Source organism: Anabas testudineus, chromosome 24 (assembly GCF_900324465.2).
Source record: "Anabas testudineus chromosome 24, fAnaTes1.2, whole genome shotgun sequence".
NCBI classification, from domain to species: domain Eukaryota; kingdom Metazoa; phylum Chordata; class Actinopteri; order Anabantiformes; family Anabantidae; genus Anabas; species Anabas testudineus.
This window is the reverse complement of record NC_046632.1, coordinates 15,366,559-15,388,423: the sequence shown is the minus strand read 5'-3', so window position 1 is coordinate 15,388,423 and position 21,865 is coordinate 15,366,559. Positions and strand designations below refer to the sequence as shown.

Here is a 21,865-nt window from a genome sequence, read left to right as displayed (position 1 = left end):
GATTATTGTGAAGGTGCTGGTAGAATATAAAACACATGTAGGACACATTCTGTTTGTGTGTTAGTAGGTATTGTACCATGTCTAGATCCCTTTATCTGAACAGTTTCTTAATTCTTATACCTCAGTGCCGCTGACGGCCGTGGCAAAGGGCCATGTGTATGCAGACGTTCGTCCCTCCATCCCATTGTCATGATAACAGTATCTCATGTACACTCTGAGGAAATTCCTTTGAATTAGGCACAAACATTCCTTTGGACTGGAATAGCTGATAAGATTTTGGTGCTCAGTGGTCAAAGTTCATCTTTACCGTGACCTCATGTCTGCCCCATTCACCTGGCAGAAACATTTGACACTAACGATATGTGTTAATAAACTTAACACAAAAATAATATTGTGTCACATCTTGTTGATTGTAGAAGTTTCTCTTTCTCTGTCTAGCAAACAACAGGAAATGACATTTACTATTCAAATTAAAAGTGAATCCATCTATCTAAATCTAGATAGATGGATTTTGCAGAAATATTTAATACCCTATTCATAATTCAGCACAATATATACATGACCACAGAGTTTGTTTAAGTTTATTAAGTTTATTAACTTTATCAGCCGCAGAATAATAAAAACACTGACCGCACAGCCTACTGGTTAAATGTTGTCTCCCTTACAACGTATTGCTTCACCTATGTTAGCCCCCGCTGTGACAAACGGCAAACATTTTTCTTGGCTTGGACATATTTCCATTAAGCAGGTGAGATTTCCAAGCAGAGCACCACAGAACACTCTCAGCCAGGTCGCTGCAATTGAAAATACTGGAAGACACTTTTTATCTTTGTCTCTCCCTCAGCTGTGTATTACTCTTTTTCCCTTTAATGGCCTCTTTGCATTAAATTCTTGTTCAGATGTAATATTGATGGTGTCTCCTGCCAGCAGAGAAATGAGACAAGCTTATCTTTTATTCATCAGACATCCTGTGCTGTGTGGATGTTGACATGCAGTTGCACCTTAAAAAAAAAAAAAAAAAAGAAAAGTGAAACAGCCTGTTATTCCACGTATGGTCAGGATTGTTAAGGTTTATAGTGAGATTAAGCTTGATGTGCAAACTATTTATCTTGTTAACTCAAGCACACAGTCCAACAAACTAAACATGCTGTCTTTGTTTTTCCAGCACATGCCTGTCAGCTTTGCTTCCATGGTGGATTGATGTGCGCGATTTTGACGATATCATTGATAGAAATGCGTCATAGATATGGATCTAACAAGTGGTTGTTAAGCAGAGGTCAGCCCGACTGAGGATTAAGGTGTACTTTCCTTCTCCGCCTTATACGTCAGAAAGTGAAACCTAACTTGCACTCAATCAGACGGCAGGTATCACGATGGGGAGATGCCGGCTGCTCATCCAGAGAACAAAAACCTCTTGATATTCCACATCACTGCGCCGAGCCGCAGAGCTTAAAATCCCTCATATCCTGTCCTCTGCCTGTTGGGCTGTTAATGAAAATGTGAGGCTGTTTGACGGGGTTGATGATGAAAACCTCTGAGGCCATCAACAAGTACCTGCTTCCTGGTTGAATTTGCATGTGCTGATGATGAGTGCGAAGGTGCTGCATGGCCCCTGATCACTGACAAAAACTCTCCACCGCTACAACCAGCCTGCCTGTGATACTCTGCAGTGCTCTGCTGGCATTCAGCCACTGAATTACATTTACTGCTTGATGTTAATTGTGCATTCAAATTGTGAGCCTTCACACAGTTGCTCAGAGTGATTTATTCTGACAGACTGAGTGGTGTTAGAAGCTGGAGTCAGCTGTTTGTGGTGATCTGCTTCTTCAGCTCTCAGACGATGTATTTTCTTTTACTGGTTGGATTTAATAATGTTACAAAGCTTCAGTGTGAAACTGTTTTTAAAGCTCGATTCAAAGATTATTAAGATATCATTCACATATTATCACCTGATAAAGTTGGTATTTGGATGTGTTAGCCTACCCTCTTATTAAATAGGCATGGAGCAACATGCTAACCAGACAAACTGAGGTCCAATTCCTGAAGTTTCCTGAAGTAATCTGACTCCTTAGCTGTGTTGATGTTCACCAGCTAGTTGTTAACTTGGTCGGAGCAGAGACTTGGAAGCAGCTGAAGATGTAGCCTAGAATGCCTCTAAGTGCGCATTTGCTCATTTTTTATTACAGATGTAATATTGTTCTTGCATAGCTGAGAAAAGTCGATTCAGTGCACGATTCTCATTAGATAAAACACATATATATTGTTATACTGGTTTATCTGCTTTGCCCTTTATACTCTTTTGCCCTTTAGTCTTTATAAAATATATACATTTATACTCCTATCATTCATTCTTACTCTGGGCCTGCAGTCAACTCTACAGTTCTGTTTAGTTCTGATTTCTAACCTCTCTCCTTTGTCTCTTTGTGCTTTTCTTCTTACTCTTCTCTTGTGTTTCGCTGATTGTTTAGTCTGTCAAGTCCTAAACTGGCAATAATCATCCAGAGCTCAAGCAGTCACAACATGAATTTCTTGTTCAGGCCTTCAAATCTACCAAAGAATTGTACACAGAGGCAATAAAAAACTGTTGCACCACCTGTAATTGGTCCAAATAGAGTAACCCATCATCTGTGTTACTCAAAGTGCGTGAAAGCACTCACATTGCCACACTGACTTGAGATGACTGACAGAATGTTTTGGTGCTTGACTCATTACGGGTGAAAGATTCAGTCGACTGGATCAGAGATTGTCTGCTCTTAAGCTCTGTGTAATGTGTTTGTTTACACGGAGAGGTGGATAGTTGGAAACAGATGAAAAACGCAGGGTGCGGTGTTATCTCTGCGGCTCTCGGAGCTCTCCTGTCATTACTGGAGCGCAGCCACTGGGCTGGTTTGTTTTTGTTGTTATCAGCGGCTCGATGTGGCGTCAGGGACACCGTGTAACACTCCACCTCATGTGCGGTCCTCCGTCAGGCTTATTCTACAGGTTGATGAACGTGTTTAATGCCTCGTGCTGATCACAATAGTCCTTTAAATGCAAGAAAGACTTTGAAATGGTTTGTTTCAGTTCAATCGTCTGTGAATGAGTTGTAAATGAATGAGTTGTTTTTCCAGGTAAAAGTACAGGACTGTTGGTTCAAGGCTGGGAACTCTCCACCCCTTCACCAGAAGCTGCACTTCATACTGGCTTGAGTGACATTTTGCAATATTTGCTCACATTGACCTATTGATCCTGATCGTACGGTGGAGTCCAGCTGGAGTCAGTTTGATATTGAGTGTATTTGTATTCACTGGCAGCTCCCTCAGACCCCCTTCATATGTAGAAATCTGCTGTTTTTCAAGTGCCTGCTCCTGTATCGTCTTCACTTTCAGCTTGAACCTCACCTGTAACAACACACAGTTTGTGAAAGATATGATACACACATGATGTGGTTTAATGTATCTACATACCTTTGACGTCAAAGCTGTTGATTTTGGCTTTAATGAAAACCAGAAATCAACAGTTAGTGACATCCACCTTTGACAGGATGCCTGTGTCTGGTGAATCATAGACCGAACCGAAAGCACAAACACGGTGCAAACAGAACAAAGGTACAAGCCCGGTCATTAGACGTCTCTTTGTTGGTTCCATTTAACTTGCAAATCACAAATGTTTGATTCACATCCAATTTGTTGCCAAACCAGCATGACAAGTGCTAATCAGGAGGAGAAAATATCATGATATGATATGGTATGGTACAGTATAACATACTACTTTAAGATCCTCCCCTGTTTCAAGATGACAGTGTTGTGACTTTTCATTGACTTTGCACACAATTAGATTCTAGCCATGCAGTGAATCTGTATTTCTATTAGTCTTAGATTAGAAACGTGGTTCAAAAACTTAACACATGCACTTGTCTCTCACCATCAGACATTGCTGTTGTGGAGATGACTGATGCCTTCCGCCAGCCCTCTCTCTTCTACCACCTGGGAGTCAGAGAGAGCTTCAGCATGGCCAACAACATCATCCTGTACTGCGACACTAACTCCGACGCCCTCCAGTCTCTGCAGGTAACACGAACACAAACCAGGCCACAGTCCTGCCTTCATCATTTTTTAACACTCCAGTCAAACAATCACTGTGGTTCAGGAAAGTGGTGATTAAATGCTATATTTAGGAGGAGATGGGATTGACAGAAATGTAATTTGGTGGCAGCGGCACATAAATGCATCAGTAATTTGATGGAAGAAAGTGCACTTATGAAACACGATGTCAGCGGTGGCCTCGTTTAGTCGTGGATGAACAAAAAATCTTCATCTTCAAGGGAAAAAGTATGTTTTTTAAGTGGTAATTGACCTTCAGAGATCACCTGTCAGCCAGTTTGTCCCGTACCGTAACATTTTTAGCTCTTTTAGTTGGTAGTTGTTCATCTCCACCAGAGATCTTTTAATCTTAGTCCTAAATGTTTTTTAGTTGAAGGACTTCTCATTATTAAAAGCATTTTTCGCCATCAACTTTAATTAAATTAACCTCTACCCTCAAGGAAAACGTCTGTTTATTTAGGCTGTCACCTACCATCTAAACGTACTGCAAGATAAGATGCATCAGGATATTTGTGGCTTACCACCTCTGCTAAACAACTTCCTGGGGGAAACCCTGTAAATTCATGTAAATACGAAGGTTTGTCAGGATGTGACAAGTGTGTGAGTCTTATAGCTGCGGTGGAGCAGACGTAGTTCAGATAGTGAGAGATTCGTGCTGAACACATTTCAGAACCTCCTGCTCTAGGCGACTTGTAACAGAGGAACACTGAAGCCTTTATTCTAGGGAGTTTATGCAGTGAGTGTAGGAGTCCTATGCCAGCCACACTGCGCAGTCTGTGTATAGAGGTTTTGGATTTAAACACAAGACGTCAAGATAAACATGACATGAAAAACAAATGCACATTCTCAGCTCTTTTATTTCTGTTGCAAATTGCTTAAGGTGGAATTCGTTCCTGCTCTAATGCAAACTGGTACTAAAAATGGAGTTTTCCCTCCCTGTGGTCTGCCATGGTGCCCACCCGTCTGGCTGGGTGGCGTGCACGCTGGTCCTCCCTCAGTCTGAAAGGAGGTCTTTTCTCTGGTGGTTTCCTGTGGTCTCTATCAGGCTGCTGTTGTACACTGAGGCCTCACTGTACATGTCTTTGCTTCGCTGATGAATTGAGGATTGAGGCTGTATGATGTCGACAGCTGCAGCAGATGCTTGGCTTATCTTCCTTTGAATTCATTTTGAAACACAACCAACGTGAGGAAAACATTAATATTGATTTAGATTGTGACACATCCTAAAGGTCATCACAGCCATTACACGAGTAACTTGGACTAATGTGATATTGATTTTCATTAAACACCTAGTAGTTCCTTGTATTCCTCAGAGAGGATGTGTAATGTTGGTGGGTTTAATTAGCTGCTCTCTGTTTTTAGCTATGTGATCGTGTTGTTTTAGCTGTATTTACAATGCAGGGTCAAAAACTGGACGTCTGAGGTTTTCATAAGCTCCTAATGATAAACTTATTTATGATTCTGACTGATTTTACTTTATGCGACTAAGATAAGATTATTTCTTATTATTTGATGTGAGCTCTTGTTGGGAGGTTTTCACAATTTTATGCATTTGTTCTGTGTTTTATACAAAAATATGTGTCTGACCTGTTTGCAAAAACGGGTTCTGTAACTGTAATTCCCAGTAATGAAGTTCCCACAGTTAGGAAATTAAAAATCTAACACTGTTCTCTCTGCTAACATGCAGCAGAGTCTGCAGAGTCCTACCGTCTCAGTGTGCTTTAAGTGCAACTGTTCATACTTTGTGTTGAGTGTTTTATACCTGACCACAGTGAAAGGCATAGACGAGAACGGTGAATTGGGCAATCGTGGATAAGGGCACAAACTAAGACACTGCAGTTAAGGCATTTGTGGTGTTTACACAAAAAACATAATTATATGATGAACCTTTCTGGCCCCACACCTGGCCAATTACTGGATAAAGTGACTGGTGTTATGGAAGATTACCACAACAACCGCCACCAGCCACGGACTATGTTGAAATCATGTGCTAGACAGCGTCAGACAGCCCATCAAGCACTTATGTTTAAGTGTTATCCTGGCAAAGGTTTATACAGAGAACAGGACAACAGGCTTCTTGTAATTCTACTATAAACTTGTTTTGAATTAGTAGTAGTGAAACTTCTAAGCGGATCCTCATTTTGTCAAATCGTGAAAAAATGTTTTAACTGTATATTTTGCAAAGCATTGACTTCCTTCCCTAGAAAAATCCTATATTCAGCCCAACCTAGTTCAGCTTAGTCTTATGATACAATTCAGATTCTCTGCTGCCTGGCATATTCAGTTATGCACAGCGTTTGGTGTCAATGCAGGGCGCTTTTATTACCATTCATGCTTAGGATATGCCACATGCTCAACATATGCAGTTGAAAACAGTCCCTTATGGTCTAACACAAATGAATGAATGATATTTCTTTAAATATATTGAAAGCCACGTTCGTTACTTCAGCTCGTGCTCTTCTTCTGTTGCCTTATTGATGTAATTTCTGCATGTTGTGGTTCATTACTGGCAGAGACTGTTACACAAATGTGAGCTGTCATAGTCTTTCATCAGTAGCCTCCTCCCAAACTCCCAAAGAGACAAAGTCATGTTGATCAAATGTCACTGTGTCGGGTATGATGCATTGAATTGTACTGGAACTGATGTTCTGTGGTGTTTTATTCAGTTACACAGTGTCCACAACAAAATTGCCCTTTGGAGAAAACGTTCTTGTTGAATCTCTAAATGTATTTTTCTTTTCTTTCAGGAGATCATCTGCCAGAAGAACACTGTAAGTACACAGACCGATCTTCTTTTTCCCCCCTCGACTTTCACACGTTACTCGCCCAGTGCTCACACATAACACTATATTATGTGGTGCAGAGAATATGCTTTTTTACAACATGCAGTGAGCACAGTATCTAACACCTTATGTTTTTGTGCTCTGTTATAAAGGTTCTCTCCTCTGCAGCCCACTTTTGTTTAGAAGCTGTGAAATGTTTGGTTTCACAGAAATGAAAATATCTTCTCTTTCACTTTCAAGATGGGTTTTTTATCTTTCTCATCACAGAGGACAGCTGTTTTTTAAATTGTTACAGTAACTGCATGGGCGCAATCTGCATAAAAAGGCTCAAGCATTTTAAAATTTGACTTGCAAAATGTGCAGTATTCAAATAAGGTGCTGCCTTAAAGTTAAGGAAATCCTGTTCTTTACTGACACATCTTAGTGTGGTTTGTAATAAACTCACTGAAGCATGTTGGCTATACTGTAAATATCTACATTTTTAGTAAAAGCAATGCAAATACATGCTATGTTTTAGCTGGATGTCTCCCTGAGTTAAGTATGAGGACAAAGCCAGGAGTGTTCTTCTACAGCCCCTTTCAGAGATGCTCTTCTCCCCATGTTGGTTTCATGTCTGAATCAGCACCTTGCTTTTTTCCCCTAAACGTTGCATTGGTAATGTTACTGTGCCAGGCCGAGCAACATTTACATGACACTTTCAACACTTCAGGTGCACACAGTCACATTAACAGGTTTATTATCTAAAATGAAAACTAACGTAGTCCTTCCTGATGGAAAACGATGCACAGAGAGAAACATCAGCATCCGATAAATTATAGATGTCTGTGCATGAAGTGGCCTGAAACAAATATAATACTGCAAGTATGACAGATATCACGCGTGTACCTCGGTTCTCTCTGTCTCAGTTCGGGGAATGTGTGAAAGAAGCAATGAGGAACATGAACATTAACATTAACGTGATCGATGACAGAAAGCTGCAACTTTACAGAAGCAGTGTTGTACATCCAATGTGAGAAAAGGGCTTATGTCTACTATGACTAACTTGAGTTGTTTTTTAATCACAGTTAAACAATTAATGAACAATCGGCTAATTTAGCACCAGAGAAACGTGTGATTAAAGCAGAAGCAGAAACGTGCTGATTGTTGTCCAGGAGTCTGTGTTCAGGAGTCAGATGAAAGGCTTAGCTCTCCTAAGTGGCTTTTCAGAGTAGAAGGAGGTGGCCCTGTGCTACATGAAATGTACTGATCTCTGACACAGACTTGTTCCGTGTGAGTAGAGCTCATTATCACGCACAGTATGAGAGCAAGCTCACTGATCTCCCATATGTGCACTCACTGTCTTTGTTCTCTCTCTTTCCTGCTTGTATCAATGCACTTATCTGCCCTCTGCACCGGTGCGTGTGCTCTTAAATAACCCTCTGTGCTCGTAAAACTTTACTTAAAGTGAATTTTTAATGAGTTATTGATCATTTTTTTACATTATCCACCTGTTTGATGAAATAGTTGCAACATGCATGTGCCCTGATTAACATTATATCCACTTTTTATCAACCTTTATTTCAGTGCATGGACATTTTTTAAATTCATTCAAGCCACAAAGGTCACGAGGAAACTTTAAACTGATAGCAAACCTCATCTGTGGTGACCTGCCCTCTGCAAGCCACAACCCAGACAACACACAAACTGAAGCGGGAGGCTTCAGCCTCCTGTTGACATTAAACCAATATGACCTCTGTCCGTTTTGTCAGTTGAAAGGAAAACTAAGCTAACTAGTCTTTCAGTTAGCTAAAAACCTTTTAGTGGCTCCAGTTGTCTCTTTTTAATTCATTTAAACGTCACTTAAAAACTGCATGATCCTGGCAAAAAGTCAATTTCCTCAAAAACGACAAAGACATTGAACCTTGAACCCATCAAACCTCAAAGGTGGTGTCTGTCCACACGAATTTCCCCAAAAGGATTAACTTAAATGATATATATGTATATATTTAAAGCCTGACAGAGCTGTTGAGCCTGGTTACAGCTTCTACACTGTTAATGGACATTTTCTAGGCAGGGAGGAGGTCACTTAGCAGTCAGTTGCTCTTTGTGTAGATGACATTTAATTTCTGCCACTAGAACAAATGCGTATTTTCTGCTGCCAGCTTTGTTCGTTTAACACATTTCAAGTTTAAACTCTTTATCCACTCTAAAAAGTGAACGCGTTACTAATTGTCTAAGTAAGTGCATTTAACTTCCCACCAGGATTGTGGAAATCCAGGTAATTAGCCCCTGCTGGTGTACATCTAATTTCTGTAATTGCATGCACATTTGTTCCTCTATGTTGGTTTAAATTCACTTAATGCAGCTGATGTGGTTTACATCAGCCCACGGGTACAAACTCTGAGTTTCAGGCCTGGGCGGAAGAGGCCGTGGGTAACTATTAGTCATGATCGCTCTTTCTCAATGGGTTAATAGCTGTTGGAACAGTCATATAAATTAAGTGCTAACATCTAGTAACTACATCACAGGGCTGTGTGTGTGTGTGTGTGTGTTTCTATGAAGGTGAGTGAGTAGGCATGCCACTCCAATACAATCCTGTTATAACTGCAATTGGACAGATGGACTAGCGGCAAGGCTAACAAACCAGATGACTCACTCTTTGAATAACTGACTCACTGTCAGTCGCATTCTCCAGATTATCCGTGAAGCAGCTCTATAGCGTGCGTCTCACTCTCTGCTCAGAAACCTGTTACCTGTAAGCGACCGGCAGAGGCTGGGTTCAGATGACCTGCTGCAGCCGCTGTGAAAAATGCATCGACTTGTGAAAACCAACCTGTCATGTGATCCCCAAGATGGCACCAATCACACACACACACAAAGGAGCTAAATATAGTGTGAGGATTTGGAAACCTGTCTAGTTACACCTAACAGAAACTGGGGCTTATTTTTGAAAGCCATGCACTGCCACTGCACCCACCGCTGATGTCATGAACCGCCTGTGCACAAGAGGAAGTATTTATCTGTGGATGGCTTTCATTGCTTCAGCACCGCACCTTCCTTTCACTTCCTTTTTTTTTTTTTTTTTCTGTTGGCAGTGACAGCAGCAGCAGCGGGTTTTCTCAAAGAGGCTGCTGAAAAGCTGAAACCATGATAGAATATTAAAGCTGTCAGGGTGCAGCTGGGTTGCAGCCCAACCGCCTTCAGATGCTCTCATGTTTTGTTTCACCACACATCTGACATTCTGGGAATAGCTCTCCTTGAAAAGACCTCGGCTGTGTCTAGAGGATGTTTCCTACCTCCCTCCTCTCTCTGTGCTGTCTGTAAACACCACATGCACATGTCTCCTCTTTGTTTAGTTCGAAGTGGCAGGCCACCACAATTGGAGCATCACTACTGCTTTTGGAGTGTCAAGTTAAAACAGACACAGAATACTAGTAATATCTACCTCCAGACAAAACGGTGTGTAGAATTAGAGCTAAGTAAACAAACGACCGCTTTAGTGTTGTATCTGCAGCCACAACTCAAATCCACATAAAACTGAATTACTCCTGAATACCATAGGTAAGTGCCCTGTTCCAAGAGCGTGTGGTTAAGAGAAAGAAGCTCCTAATGGGGCTGTTAACGCTGATGCCGATCTGAACATGCAGCTGCCGCCTGTTTAGACTGGTTCAGTGAAGACAACGCCACATAAACAGAACTGTCTGCACAGACAGCTGGAGCCTCGTGTCACTACCCGAAACTGTTTCAAACTGGGGAAACTGTTCAGACTTCCTCCAGACAGTCAGCTTCCTCTCCATTCAGCACAGTGTTTCACTATAAAGTGACTATAACTATACATTACAAAGAGTGTTTTTACATAATTTAGATAAGGTAATTGTCTAATGAATGTGTGTAATTTATGGCATTATAAACACAGACTTCCTACTAAGACTAAACTGTTGTAGTGTGGTCAGTAAATCATCTACAGCTTCTAAATAACTGCAAAAACAGCCATAGCATGTCACATGGGATAAGCCATATGCATTTATAGCATAGTTGTCTTAAAGTTTATTTTAATATATCAAGCTGTTAGTATGTGTGTATTTAATATTACAATACTGAGACAGAATGAGAATCTGTCTTATACCCGTGTATTAAATATTGTTAACTACTATTAATTCTCTCTAGTACAGATATTTTTCTAACACAATGTCTTTTGGATCAGCAGACATGCACAGCCAACTACACTTTCATCCCGTACATGGTGACGCCCCACAACAAGGTGTACTGCTGTGAGAGCAGCCTGATGAAGGGTCTGACCGAGCTGATGCAGCCGAGTTTCGAGATGCTGCTGGGACCCATCTGTATGCCGCTGCTGGACCGCTTCATTCAGCTGCTCAAAGAGTCACAGGCCAACTCTCAGTAAGTTCAGGACGGGGCTGAAATATGGGTGGTTGGCGTTTATCATGGCTTTTCATAATGTGTATTATTAATGTGCAGCGGTTTTCAGTCAAGCTGAATTAAAATAAATGTTTCATATTTAATAATAACCATCTACCTACACTACATTTTCATATTGCAGCCATTAAATACAACGTAAGAATTAATGCTCAGCAGTAGCTTCCTATTTATGAGGTCAGTACCACTCTATAAAGATAAAAATAGCAATCACGCTGAGAAATAATGAATAAATAGGTTGGAATGCCTTCACTTTGTAAGCTGATATGATGTTGTGTATAAAAATCATTAATTCACTGGTTAAAAACTATAATAATAGCAATAACTGCCTAAAAGTAGTCTTACTTTCAGTCTCAGTTCTATATATTTTTAAGGAAAGTAAACATTTCTACATCATAAAAAATTATATATTATGCTAAAACACACAAACAAATATTGCTAACTACTGTAAATACGTCATAGCTCCTTCAGCTTGACTTTGTAGGACTAAACATTAGAAGGTTGTTTCTCCGCAGTCATGGAAATATTCATAGTGAATTTTCCTGTACTGGAAACTGAATGAAGCATTTTACCACTGAGCACAAAGCTATAGCTTAGAGCATGAGGAAACAAAAGAAAACATCTATTTAAAGCTATTCCTGCTCACAAGTTCCTCTGAAAGCACCGCAGCATGTTGTTTAATAATTACAGCGCGACGTGCACTGTACATGTAAAATTCCCAGTATAGGTGCAAACTAAGGTGAAGGTTTACTGATAAATGAGGCACTTCACAGGAAGAAGCTGTGAGAATATGATGTGGAAGTTGGGTTTCTGCAGAGACAGGTGTTGGTGTTTGTGCAGCACTGTGACTGTTCTCTACAGATCAGCCCTTTGTTTCCGTGTCCCACTCGTCCTATTTTTACTTGCTGTAATTATTTTTATGTGGTACATCCTTCAACTTTGACTTGCGTGGTCATCTACTTCTACATCTTCTTAAAAAATAAATAAATACATTTTACACCACCTCGGTTGCTGGGGAAATATTTCAGGCCTCACTGCCAACAGGCGCTGCAGCTGCCAGTTTGCGCTCGCTCAGCTCCAGGAATAGTGACTCAGATTTTACAGGCTGAGAAGAAAACTGCACTTTGATGAAGTGCACAGCTTACTGTAAAATGTCTGCTTACTGTAAAATAATCAGCCACTACATTCACGGTGCCTTATGCCTTTAAGAACTGTGCTATGAACTCACAGTGTTCATTTTGTAATCACTGTCTTTTTGTGTTTTGGACTGATATGAAAACATTTTTGCTACCAATAGAAAAATAGCACTTTATTTTGGAGAATACGATCAAGCTCATATAATTTCAATCGGTCAACACACATTGAGCAACCTAAATGTGTCAATATAGCATGTATAGTATGTACTTGTTAAGCATTTAGGTTTTTAACTTGTTTAAATTAGTTATAAATACATTTATATATCTCTGCTGTGGGCACATTTCTGGCAGCAGCCAAAAAGTAGTCATTGAAAATTCAAAATCCAGCCCACAGAGAACTTTTGGGTGTTGTGTAAATGTAAAAACAGGATAGATTAGTAGAAATATTGAAAAGGACCACGTGTAAATTGTGCTTTTTAGTGAAAATGACATAAAAACCCATTTATCTCTGTAATATAAACACCTTACATCGAGTCCTATTAATGTGCATTCAAGCTTCTAGTTTTAATAAAGCCCTTGTTTTCGTCTGAAAAACTAATTTAATACAAGAGGCAGAGAGCTCGTGTCTCACTGGAGAAGTATCAGAATTTATGGAACAATGAGGAAACACAGGAAGTGAATTAAGACTTAATTGTGTTAGAACTGCCCCTCAAGGAGATGCCAAACTACGTAAAACAATTTGGTTTGTCAGCTGTTAATTGGATTTTGTATTAATGCTGTTTATGAATAAAACAGAACATGCAGGCACAGAACATCAGCTGCCAGTCAAAGGGAGCAAGAGATGCTGATGTAGCTTTTACATTCACTGTTATATACTTAGAAACCGATCATTTCTCACATACATACGTTTTTGTTCATTTATTTTGTTGTTGTTGTTCTCCAGTCAGTATTTCCATGAGACCATTCTGAACGAGATACGAAAAGCTCGGGAGCTGTACACTGGCATGGAGCTGGCGGCCGAGCTGAGCCGGATCCAGCAGCGGCTGGACAACGTGGAGTGCCTTTCAGTCGACATCGTCATCAACCTGCTGCTGACGTACAGAGACATTCAGGTACAGCTGCTGTGTGTGAGCTCTGAGCCTCAGCATAATGTCGTCAGTGATACCAGTGATAACTTTGATGATTTTAGATTAAACAATTCATTTACACAGCTGCCTTTACTAGAAATTAGCTGCAACCAAAGTTTTCTCATCATCTTAATCAAATGCTTTCTTGGGTTCATTAACCAGTTATAATACAAAACCTCTGTATTTCTCTGTATTAACAAGTGAGTCTATCGTAGCACTTTTACAGTCGTGGCACCGAACAGGAGGTCATGCACAAACTGTCAGCAGAACATCCCAAAGAAGTTTGAAGGGTAAACTGTGATGGGGGGGGAATCAGACATTCAGCTTGCTACTACTGTCCCTGTTAAGTTCAAACAAATTGTCAACTAAGTGCAGATGATCCGGGTGTGTAATGACCTTGGCAGAGGCAGCTACTGTAAAAGCCTACAGTAGACATTAGAGAGGGGCCACTGCCTCCACATCAGTCTGTCAGCATTGTCACTTAGCGAGTGTTGTTTCCTCAAACGGGGCTATAGCACACCGCCTGTGGAGAGCTCTAGGCAAAGTTTTTGTAGTGCTTGTCTTAAATCTGCCGCTCTTTCCAGACTTAAGTCTCCACATTGTGATGGCACTCACCGTCCAGATCCTCCCACTCACCATAGGCAGCGCTCAGCCTCATGAATCATTTATTAGAACAACAAGCGTTGACATGCTGAATTATTCAACTCGCCTTGTATAGTGACTGTGGAGGAAAGTACAGTAGCAGCAACAGAAATATGATCAATTATTGAAGTGTCCTGGTGTTAGGAATACAGTTGGGTCTGAGACAGAGTGAGTAAGAGGACATGAGAAACTCCCCCTGTGGCCTCAAAGCTGCTCAGTACCTTGATGAGTTGGAGTGTACAGTAAGTTTGGAGGACATGCTGGGAATAAACACTCCCACTGTGTTTATGGTGCAACAGGATCTGAGTGTTTCCTATGTGTCATCTAGGATTATGACTCTGTTGTGAAGCTGGTGGAGACTCTGGAGAAACTCCCGACCTTTGACCCTGTGGCTCATCCTCATGTGAAGTTCCACTACGCCTTTGCACTGAATCGGTAAAAAGTTTGTTTGTTTTTTTTTACTTTTATGACCTTTGCTCTGTCTCCATCTTCATTTTAACCTCTATTCTCTCAGGTTTTAATTTATAGATGTTATGCTTTAAAAAAACTTCAATTCTTTGTGTGTTTTTTTACATAGTTTTAAATGTTTAACTAGCATTTCCTGTTCTGCTGCGTCTGTGTAACCTACTGTATACAGCATATTTGTGTATGGTCTTCCTGTCAACCTACAGCTTTTATTCATTTTAGTTATTCCCAATCATCCATTGCGTTGTGGTGTGTAGTATAACCACTTTTATGGGTCGTTGTTCCCGTTATTTTACCTATCTATTATGAGGAAGTGCAAGTTTAATGAGGGATGGAATAAGTGAATCCACACCAGAGCCTAAAAACACTACTTGTGAATTTATTCATATTCAGCATGAATACTCAACTTTAAGATTTATTCTCATTAGTCATTCTTATTATTATGTGTATATTAAAATAGGTCTTAAATTGCATTCAAAATGGTCTTTAAATGTCCTGCAGAAGCCCTGTACTCCATTAAGCAATAATTTCTAGAGTTGATATAAGGTCAGTTAAACTGAACACAACTGGATGATTAACTTATTTATGCCATAGCCAACGATATTGAAGATTGGTCAGCAGAACAAAGCATCTTTCTAAATCAGTACTCCAAGTATATTAAAGTAAATTCATATAGCAGCTAATCTATTTTGGTTATAAACGTAATGTTTATTCATGACATTAGACTAGAAACTGGAGTTTTCTTATGCTTTTGTGACATTTTATTTTGTGTTTTAGATGATAAACATGGGGGTGTGTGTCATTCAACAGTGGCTCTTGGCTGTAATCAAACCAGTCACAATGTGGTTTTCTGGTAAACCCAAGTTTAGGATTACAGTAGTCTTATATTATCAGTATCACAGAGCTTTGAGATGCTGCACTTTTGCATTTATAAGCAATTTATAAGGCTTTTTATGAGCCACAAGGCTGCAAGATTATTTTTTAAGTAGCAGCTTTCAGGAGATTCAGGTTCCCAAGCAGCAGTGATATTATTAGCAGCATGTGTGCAGCGACTCTGCTCAGAAAATAAGACAGATGTACAACACAGGAGGTTTTGACTGCCTGTTTCTCACCAGCTGCTTGTCTTGTAAACTTCCTTTGGTTTTCATCTTGCAACTGCCACAAACAGCAATAAACCGTGCTGTTCTTTAATATGGCAGCAATTGGAAAATGGTTCTGCAGGGTGCCAAGATCCCAGTGTGTTCATTGTCACGGTCTTGCCTTTCTCAGGGTGTGATACTCTGTTTGTGTTAATGGCAGGCAACTCTCTGTCTGTCATGAGGCCGAGATGCTTCCCTCAGGTTTAAACCAGGACTTCATGAATACGAACAGCTGCATTAGCTCTTTTGTGTCAGAATACTTCAATTGAACAAAGTAGGATGAGTCACCATAGCTCTTATGTGATTGTTATAGGATGTGCTATTTTGGACAGCACATCATGTGTGGTGTAATTACTATTTTTATTATTAATATTTTGTAAAGAAGAATTATGGAGCATGTAAATGTTAAAGTGATGAACACATCAATGCATCAGTAACTATAAAACAATTATATCATATTCTTACATTTTTAATCTGCTCTTCAACTTATTTTTTGAGCTAATGCTTTTGTACTTTTGCTTAAGCTTAACTTTGAAAGTATCATTGCCAAAGCCCCAAGATCATCAGTACTCAGCCTTTGTAAAAGCTTTTGATGGATCTAAAGTAGGTCCTCTGCTCCTTGATGAATCTGCAGGGTGATGATATGTGGACTAATAGGCTTCAGCCCCTTGTCTGCAGCAGGGCAGTGTCAGGCATGTGATTGTTGAGCGTAGCTTGGGAGCTGAATCTCCTCCATCTAAATACTCATCAGCATTCTTGAGGTAAGAAAAGGAGAAGCAGAGAGATGCCCAAGGAGAGAGCAGGACTCGTCTCCCTGAGCGCTCTCCCCTCTGGACAGTCTCCATGGTAATAGCTGTCAACTTATATGTTTTATTTAACCTTCACGCTCTGGAGAGGAGCCACATTATGTTTATCTAGACTTTTTCATCACTGTCACACATTGTGCCTGTGTGAGACTCAGCGTCTGCAGGATAACACCACTCATTTATTTATATCTGCATTTTGACACATTCAGTAACTCAAACGCATCAATTTAAAACCTTGAAACAAAAATTTGCCCAAGTGGAAGTTGAGGTTCAGAGTACATTTTGGAGTGTTGTCTGGCATAAATCAGTACAACGCTGAGGACGCTGTTCTTCCTGAAGCTATAAGGGACATTTGTTGAGATTAATAATCCATTTATCTTTACTGATTACTGTGTGATTAATATAAAATGCCCATTAATGAGACCACTTGGTGATTTTCATTCTATTGTGGTCAATATGTGGTCATATGGTTAAATTATGTAAGCTCATCGTGACGTTATCTGTAGCATGTTCTGTAATACTTTTAGTGGACATATAAATGTGGTGACAATGAACAATTATCCATGACAGTTTTTCACTAACACATCTCCAGGTAGATCGATTTATACAGTCGAAGTTGTCCTCTATTCTCCTGCTTGCTGACTTTGCACACTGTGTGTGCTTTTGTGTATGTGTGTGATGTAGGAGGAACCTGCCAGGCGACAGACAGAAGGCCCTGGACACCATGCTTCCCCTGGTGGAGGATGAGGAGCAAGTAGCCTCAGACATCTACTGCCTAGTGGGACGAATCTATAAGGACATGTTCCTGGAGTCTCACTTCACTGACACACAGAGCAGAGACAATGGCATACTGTGGTGAGAGAGACGGGCAAAATGTCAAAGTGTGTGTGTGTGTGTGTGTGTGTGTGTGTGCGTGTGTGTGTGTCGTGCATTCCTGTTCAGGCAAATGGTTCCCTCCTCCAGACACTGAGTCACACATAAATATTGTTAGAATAGATGTTTTCAAAGGATTACCTTCATGATAAATGGCTTCAAGGTGAGTCATTGAATGATGGCACTGAAGTATTAAGACTTCAGCATGAATAAAAGACTCAGCAGTTACTACAATCATTCAAGGAAACAGGCAGATCACAAATCAGCAGCTGACAGCTCATTATAGCCGTGACATCTGGATCTCATGGTACCGTACAGTAAAGAAAAAATGCAAAGGCATGAAAACAATACGAGTATCCGTTCCTGTCAGCTTAAAATAAATGGGAATATGATCCCAGTACCATCTGAAAAGTCGTACTAGTAGTGGGAAGACTTTACAATGCAAAATATTACCAGCGTGGTTGGATGCATCAGTTATGGCCGTTCTCAGAAGTGTAAGAGGAAGTTATTTTTCAGCGTCTTACTTCCAGTCAAGCCTCATTTGAATAGTAATGTACAGGTAAATATTAGTACAGGTGTAAACTTTATCCCCTTTGTTAGATTTTTCTTGCTAATGCACCACTCCTTAATTCATGCAGGTGCACACATGACGATACACAAACAGGAGACGATACAATGATGACAAATCGTCTGAAATATAAAAGGAGCTGACAGTTCAGTTATCAGTGTGTTGTTATTAATATCTGGTGGTACCATACTTCATAAAGGTTTACCGTAATTTAATATTGTCGAATTACCTCAAAAGCTTTTCAAAGATTCTGCATCACTCTCCTCGACCGCAGATCGTGACCAGTGGTTTGTGGGCTTTTTCACTACAGTAGAGTTTAAAGGTCATAACCTCTGAGTTGTAATTTAAATAGATGTGAAACTGAGTTTAAAAACTTTAAAGTAATCTCCTGTATCATCTCAAGTAATCTCTACTTGGTCTGGGCTGGTTTGCCGTCGCCTCGTGTGATGTGAGCACACAGTAGCTGACGCACGTTCACTTAATAATAACACAAGGCTGTCCGCTGGCTTCATCTTCATACTCAGTCTTTGACAATTAAATATGCTGCTTAGATAATAAGCTTCCATCTGGCTGTTATTTTCAGTTCCATGTCACAACTTGGCAGACGCCCCTAATAACATTCACCCCCCCTTCCCTCAGCAGAACAGATTGCTCATTAAATAAATGAAATTTCTTGTTAAGCGAGGGTCCTCACAGTTGCCGTTTGCCATTCTGTGGCCCCCAACTCAATATGACTGTAATTGTTTTTTCAAACTTGACGTGTCTCAGGAAGCCGGAGGGAGCACCATGTGTTATCTAAGAGATACTTGGGATTTGGAGTGACTCATTTCTTGGAATAGGAAATGTTTATTGGAGTAATTTCTTTCTTCTCCTCACAGGTTTAAAAAGGGGTTTGAGTCAGAGCCAACACTACACTCTGGTATCAACTATGCTGTTCTGCTCCTGGCAGCTGGACAACAGTTTGACACATCTTTTGAGCTTCGCAAAGTGGGTGAGTGAACATTAGACCTGATGTGTTTTATTATTGTTTTATTCCATTGAATCTGCTTAATAACCACTGACTAATTAACTAATAACCAACATTTACACATACATTTAATAATATAAAGGTGACTTTGTGTGAAAGTGTAACAGAATTATCAGCTGATTATAGAGACGTCTAGAGAGCCAATCAGAGTGTGTTCACACCCTTGAGGTTGGAAATTCAAGGCGGATGTAGTTATGTCATGCCGTGTTGTTTTGTGTGCCAGAGCCAGATGTTTTTCTGGGTCGGTGGAGACCATAACGGAGCCACAAAATAAAAATTGGACATTTTCCGTTTGTGGTTTAGACCACTCCCAGCTCAAAGGTTCTTTTTGATTTGCTTTTCCACTGTGTTGTTCATGTGAGCGCAGGTCACACCTCCTCAAACACACACACACCCATCCAGTTCACAGTGTTCCTCAATCATGTGTGCACCAAAATCAGCCACTAATGAAGACAATCCTTCAGTGACCTTTCTAAAATCTATACAAGACTATATGGGTCATGCTCATGCTGATAATGCTTAAATTTAACCAGCCACGGGGGACAGTCTTGTACACAGTCGCCCCTTTTCCCCCTCGCCAGTACCTGGAAATGGTCAAGACAAAGGGAAAGAGTTCATTTACGGGTTAGTAAGTTCCTACATTGGAAAAGATCTGCTCTTAGGCCTTTGTTCCCAATCTTTTGCCCTGAAATCTGAGGCTCAGAGGAGCTTAGGAATGTGAGAAACAGAGCAAGCAGTACTGGGAGTCCTGGGAGTAAGCCTGCAGCTCCCTAAATTGTCCCCGCCCTCCATGCCTCTAGATCCTGCTTCCCCCTATCCTCACGACCCCCACCTACCTCTGCATAAGTCTGGTTTCTGCAGCAGACTGCAGGACATGTAGCAGCAGCTTCCCTCAACAGACTCCAAGAACATTATCACAAGTACTTTTCATCTCTTACGGAGTACAAAGGAAAATTATAAACCTACGCAAACCTTTGTACTGCATGTCGTGACATATCCAACAGGCGTTTCAGCTATTTTGTCTGCTTGAAATCTCAGTTAGTGATGGTCCAAGAACAAACACAATAAGAAATGATCTTCCTATTGCTACAGATAGCTTGTATATCTGTTATCTTGTTTCCCAGGAGTGAAGCTCAGCAGTCTTCTGGGGAAAAAAGGCAGCCTGGACAAGCTGCAGAGCTACTGGGATGTGGGTTTCTTCCTGGGTGCCAGCATCCTGGCCAGTGACAACACCAGGGTCATCCAGGCCTCTGAGAAACTCTTCAAACTCAAAGCCCCCGTCTGGTGAGAACACAGATAAGCCGTTCTTAGATTAGTTTTCTGAAAAACACATCTTAGACAACATCCATCTCCAAGTGCATCTGCGTTATTGTGATCTGAAGTGCGCTCTGCTTCCCATTGAGACCACAGTGGCCATCTGTGGCCATTGTGCAGGCATTTGGTGTATTTCTCAGGAAGAACTGAAAATATCACAAGGGACTCGTTTTGCTCGTATGAGCAGCACATCTCTCTTTACATGGATTACATGGATTTAAGAGCCTGGTGTTGTGACATTTTTGTGACGAGTTTAAAATGTGTTACAGTGCAAATACTTTGTTCTGTGGAAGGAAAGAAAATTCTGCAGCTTCTGATTTGATTGATGGTAAAATATGAAAATAAGCCCCATAAATATCTTTATAGTTTTCACACAATGGATGTATGAAAACAGCTTTTCTAATATATGACATCCTCACATAATCCCTAATAGTAAAGCAATAAAGGGATAACTGTCTGACTTTATATTCCTCCCATAATGTTTTATGAGATGGTATCAGCTCTTCAACATGTGGAGGAAGACGGTAAACTGTCTGCAGCTCTTTTCTTGGAGTGCATAAAAACCCTGCTGTTATTTATTTGTGTTAGAGCTGTGGAAACTCTTTAAGTTTCTGATTAATATCACAAAGACAAGCGTTACCCTGGGAGGAAACACGATCATATGGTGTTGTGTGTTTTTGTGATTTTCTTAATCTGTGTTCATGGCTTCAAAGCAATAAAATACAAATGCAGATAATCTGCAACTAAGTTACTTTGTTTTTTATCATCAGGCTTTTTCTCTGATGAGAAATGAGACGTGTGTCACTCTGACATTTGCTTGCATTTTGTTAAATAAACCTCTTTTTGCGTCTCTGGTTGGTTTCAGGTATCTGTGTTCATTGGTGGAAACCATATTGATCTACCAGCACTTTAATAAGACTGCTGTGGAGCAACCATCCCCCAAACAGGAGCTATTAGACTTCTGGATGGACTTTCTGGTGGAGGCAACCAAAACGGACGTCTCCTCTGTTCGATTCCCTGTAAGGGACTCAAACTAGTAAAGCACAGATTAATCCAAAATGTTGCAGCTCAGTATAAAAATGCATTTTACAAACATTTTATCATTCCTCCAGGTGTTGATACTGGAGCCCACTAAAGTGTACCAGCCCTCGTATTTGTCCATAAACAAAGACGTTGATGACAACACGGTGTCTATCTGGCATGTGGCTCCTGACGACAAGGTGGGTGTCCAAATGCAGTGAAAGCACTTTAGTATAATATATATATAATATCCAGCAAACCTCGGTCTGATGTTAACACCTGCCAAGGACCAAATGTGGTTAGATTTTCCATTTGGTGAGTAAATCTGCCAAACTGGTGAGTAAATGTAGCACAAAAATAATAAAACCGTATCCTGAGAGTCTTTTCTGAGCTCTGCTTCTGTCGTCTGTCAGCGTCAGAGTTTGACACAAACACACACATACACACACGGTAAGCTAGTAACATCT

General features: G+C 40.5%; 1 protein-coding gene across 1 annotated transcript in view; it reads left to right on the top strand.

Annotated features, from left to right (window-relative positions):
* map3k5 (mitogen-activated protein kinase kinase kinase 5) overlaps positions 1-21,865 on the top strand; it is a 49,556-nt gene that overhangs the window by 9,231 nt on the left and 18,460 nt on the right. Inside the window, exons 2-11 of the mRNA XM_026340727.1 lie at positions 3,910-4,049; positions 6,830-6,853; positions 11,052-11,245; positions 13,361-13,529; positions 14,515-14,621; positions 17,281-17,451; positions 18,916-19,028; positions 20,189-20,348; positions 21,244-21,397; positions 21,491-21,598. Of these exons, the coding sequence (XP_026196512.1) occupies positions 3,910-4,049; positions 6,830-6,853; positions 11,052-11,245; positions 13,361-13,529; positions 14,515-14,621; positions 17,281-17,451; positions 18,916-19,028; positions 20,189-20,348; positions 21,244-21,397; positions 21,491-21,598 (1,340 nt within the window). The remainder of the gene's footprint in view (positions 1-3,909; positions 4,050-6,829; positions 6,854-11,051; positions 11,246-13,360; positions 13,530-14,514; positions 14,622-17,280; positions 17,452-18,915; positions 19,029-20,188; positions 20,349-21,243; positions 21,398-21,490; positions 21,599-21,865) is intronic.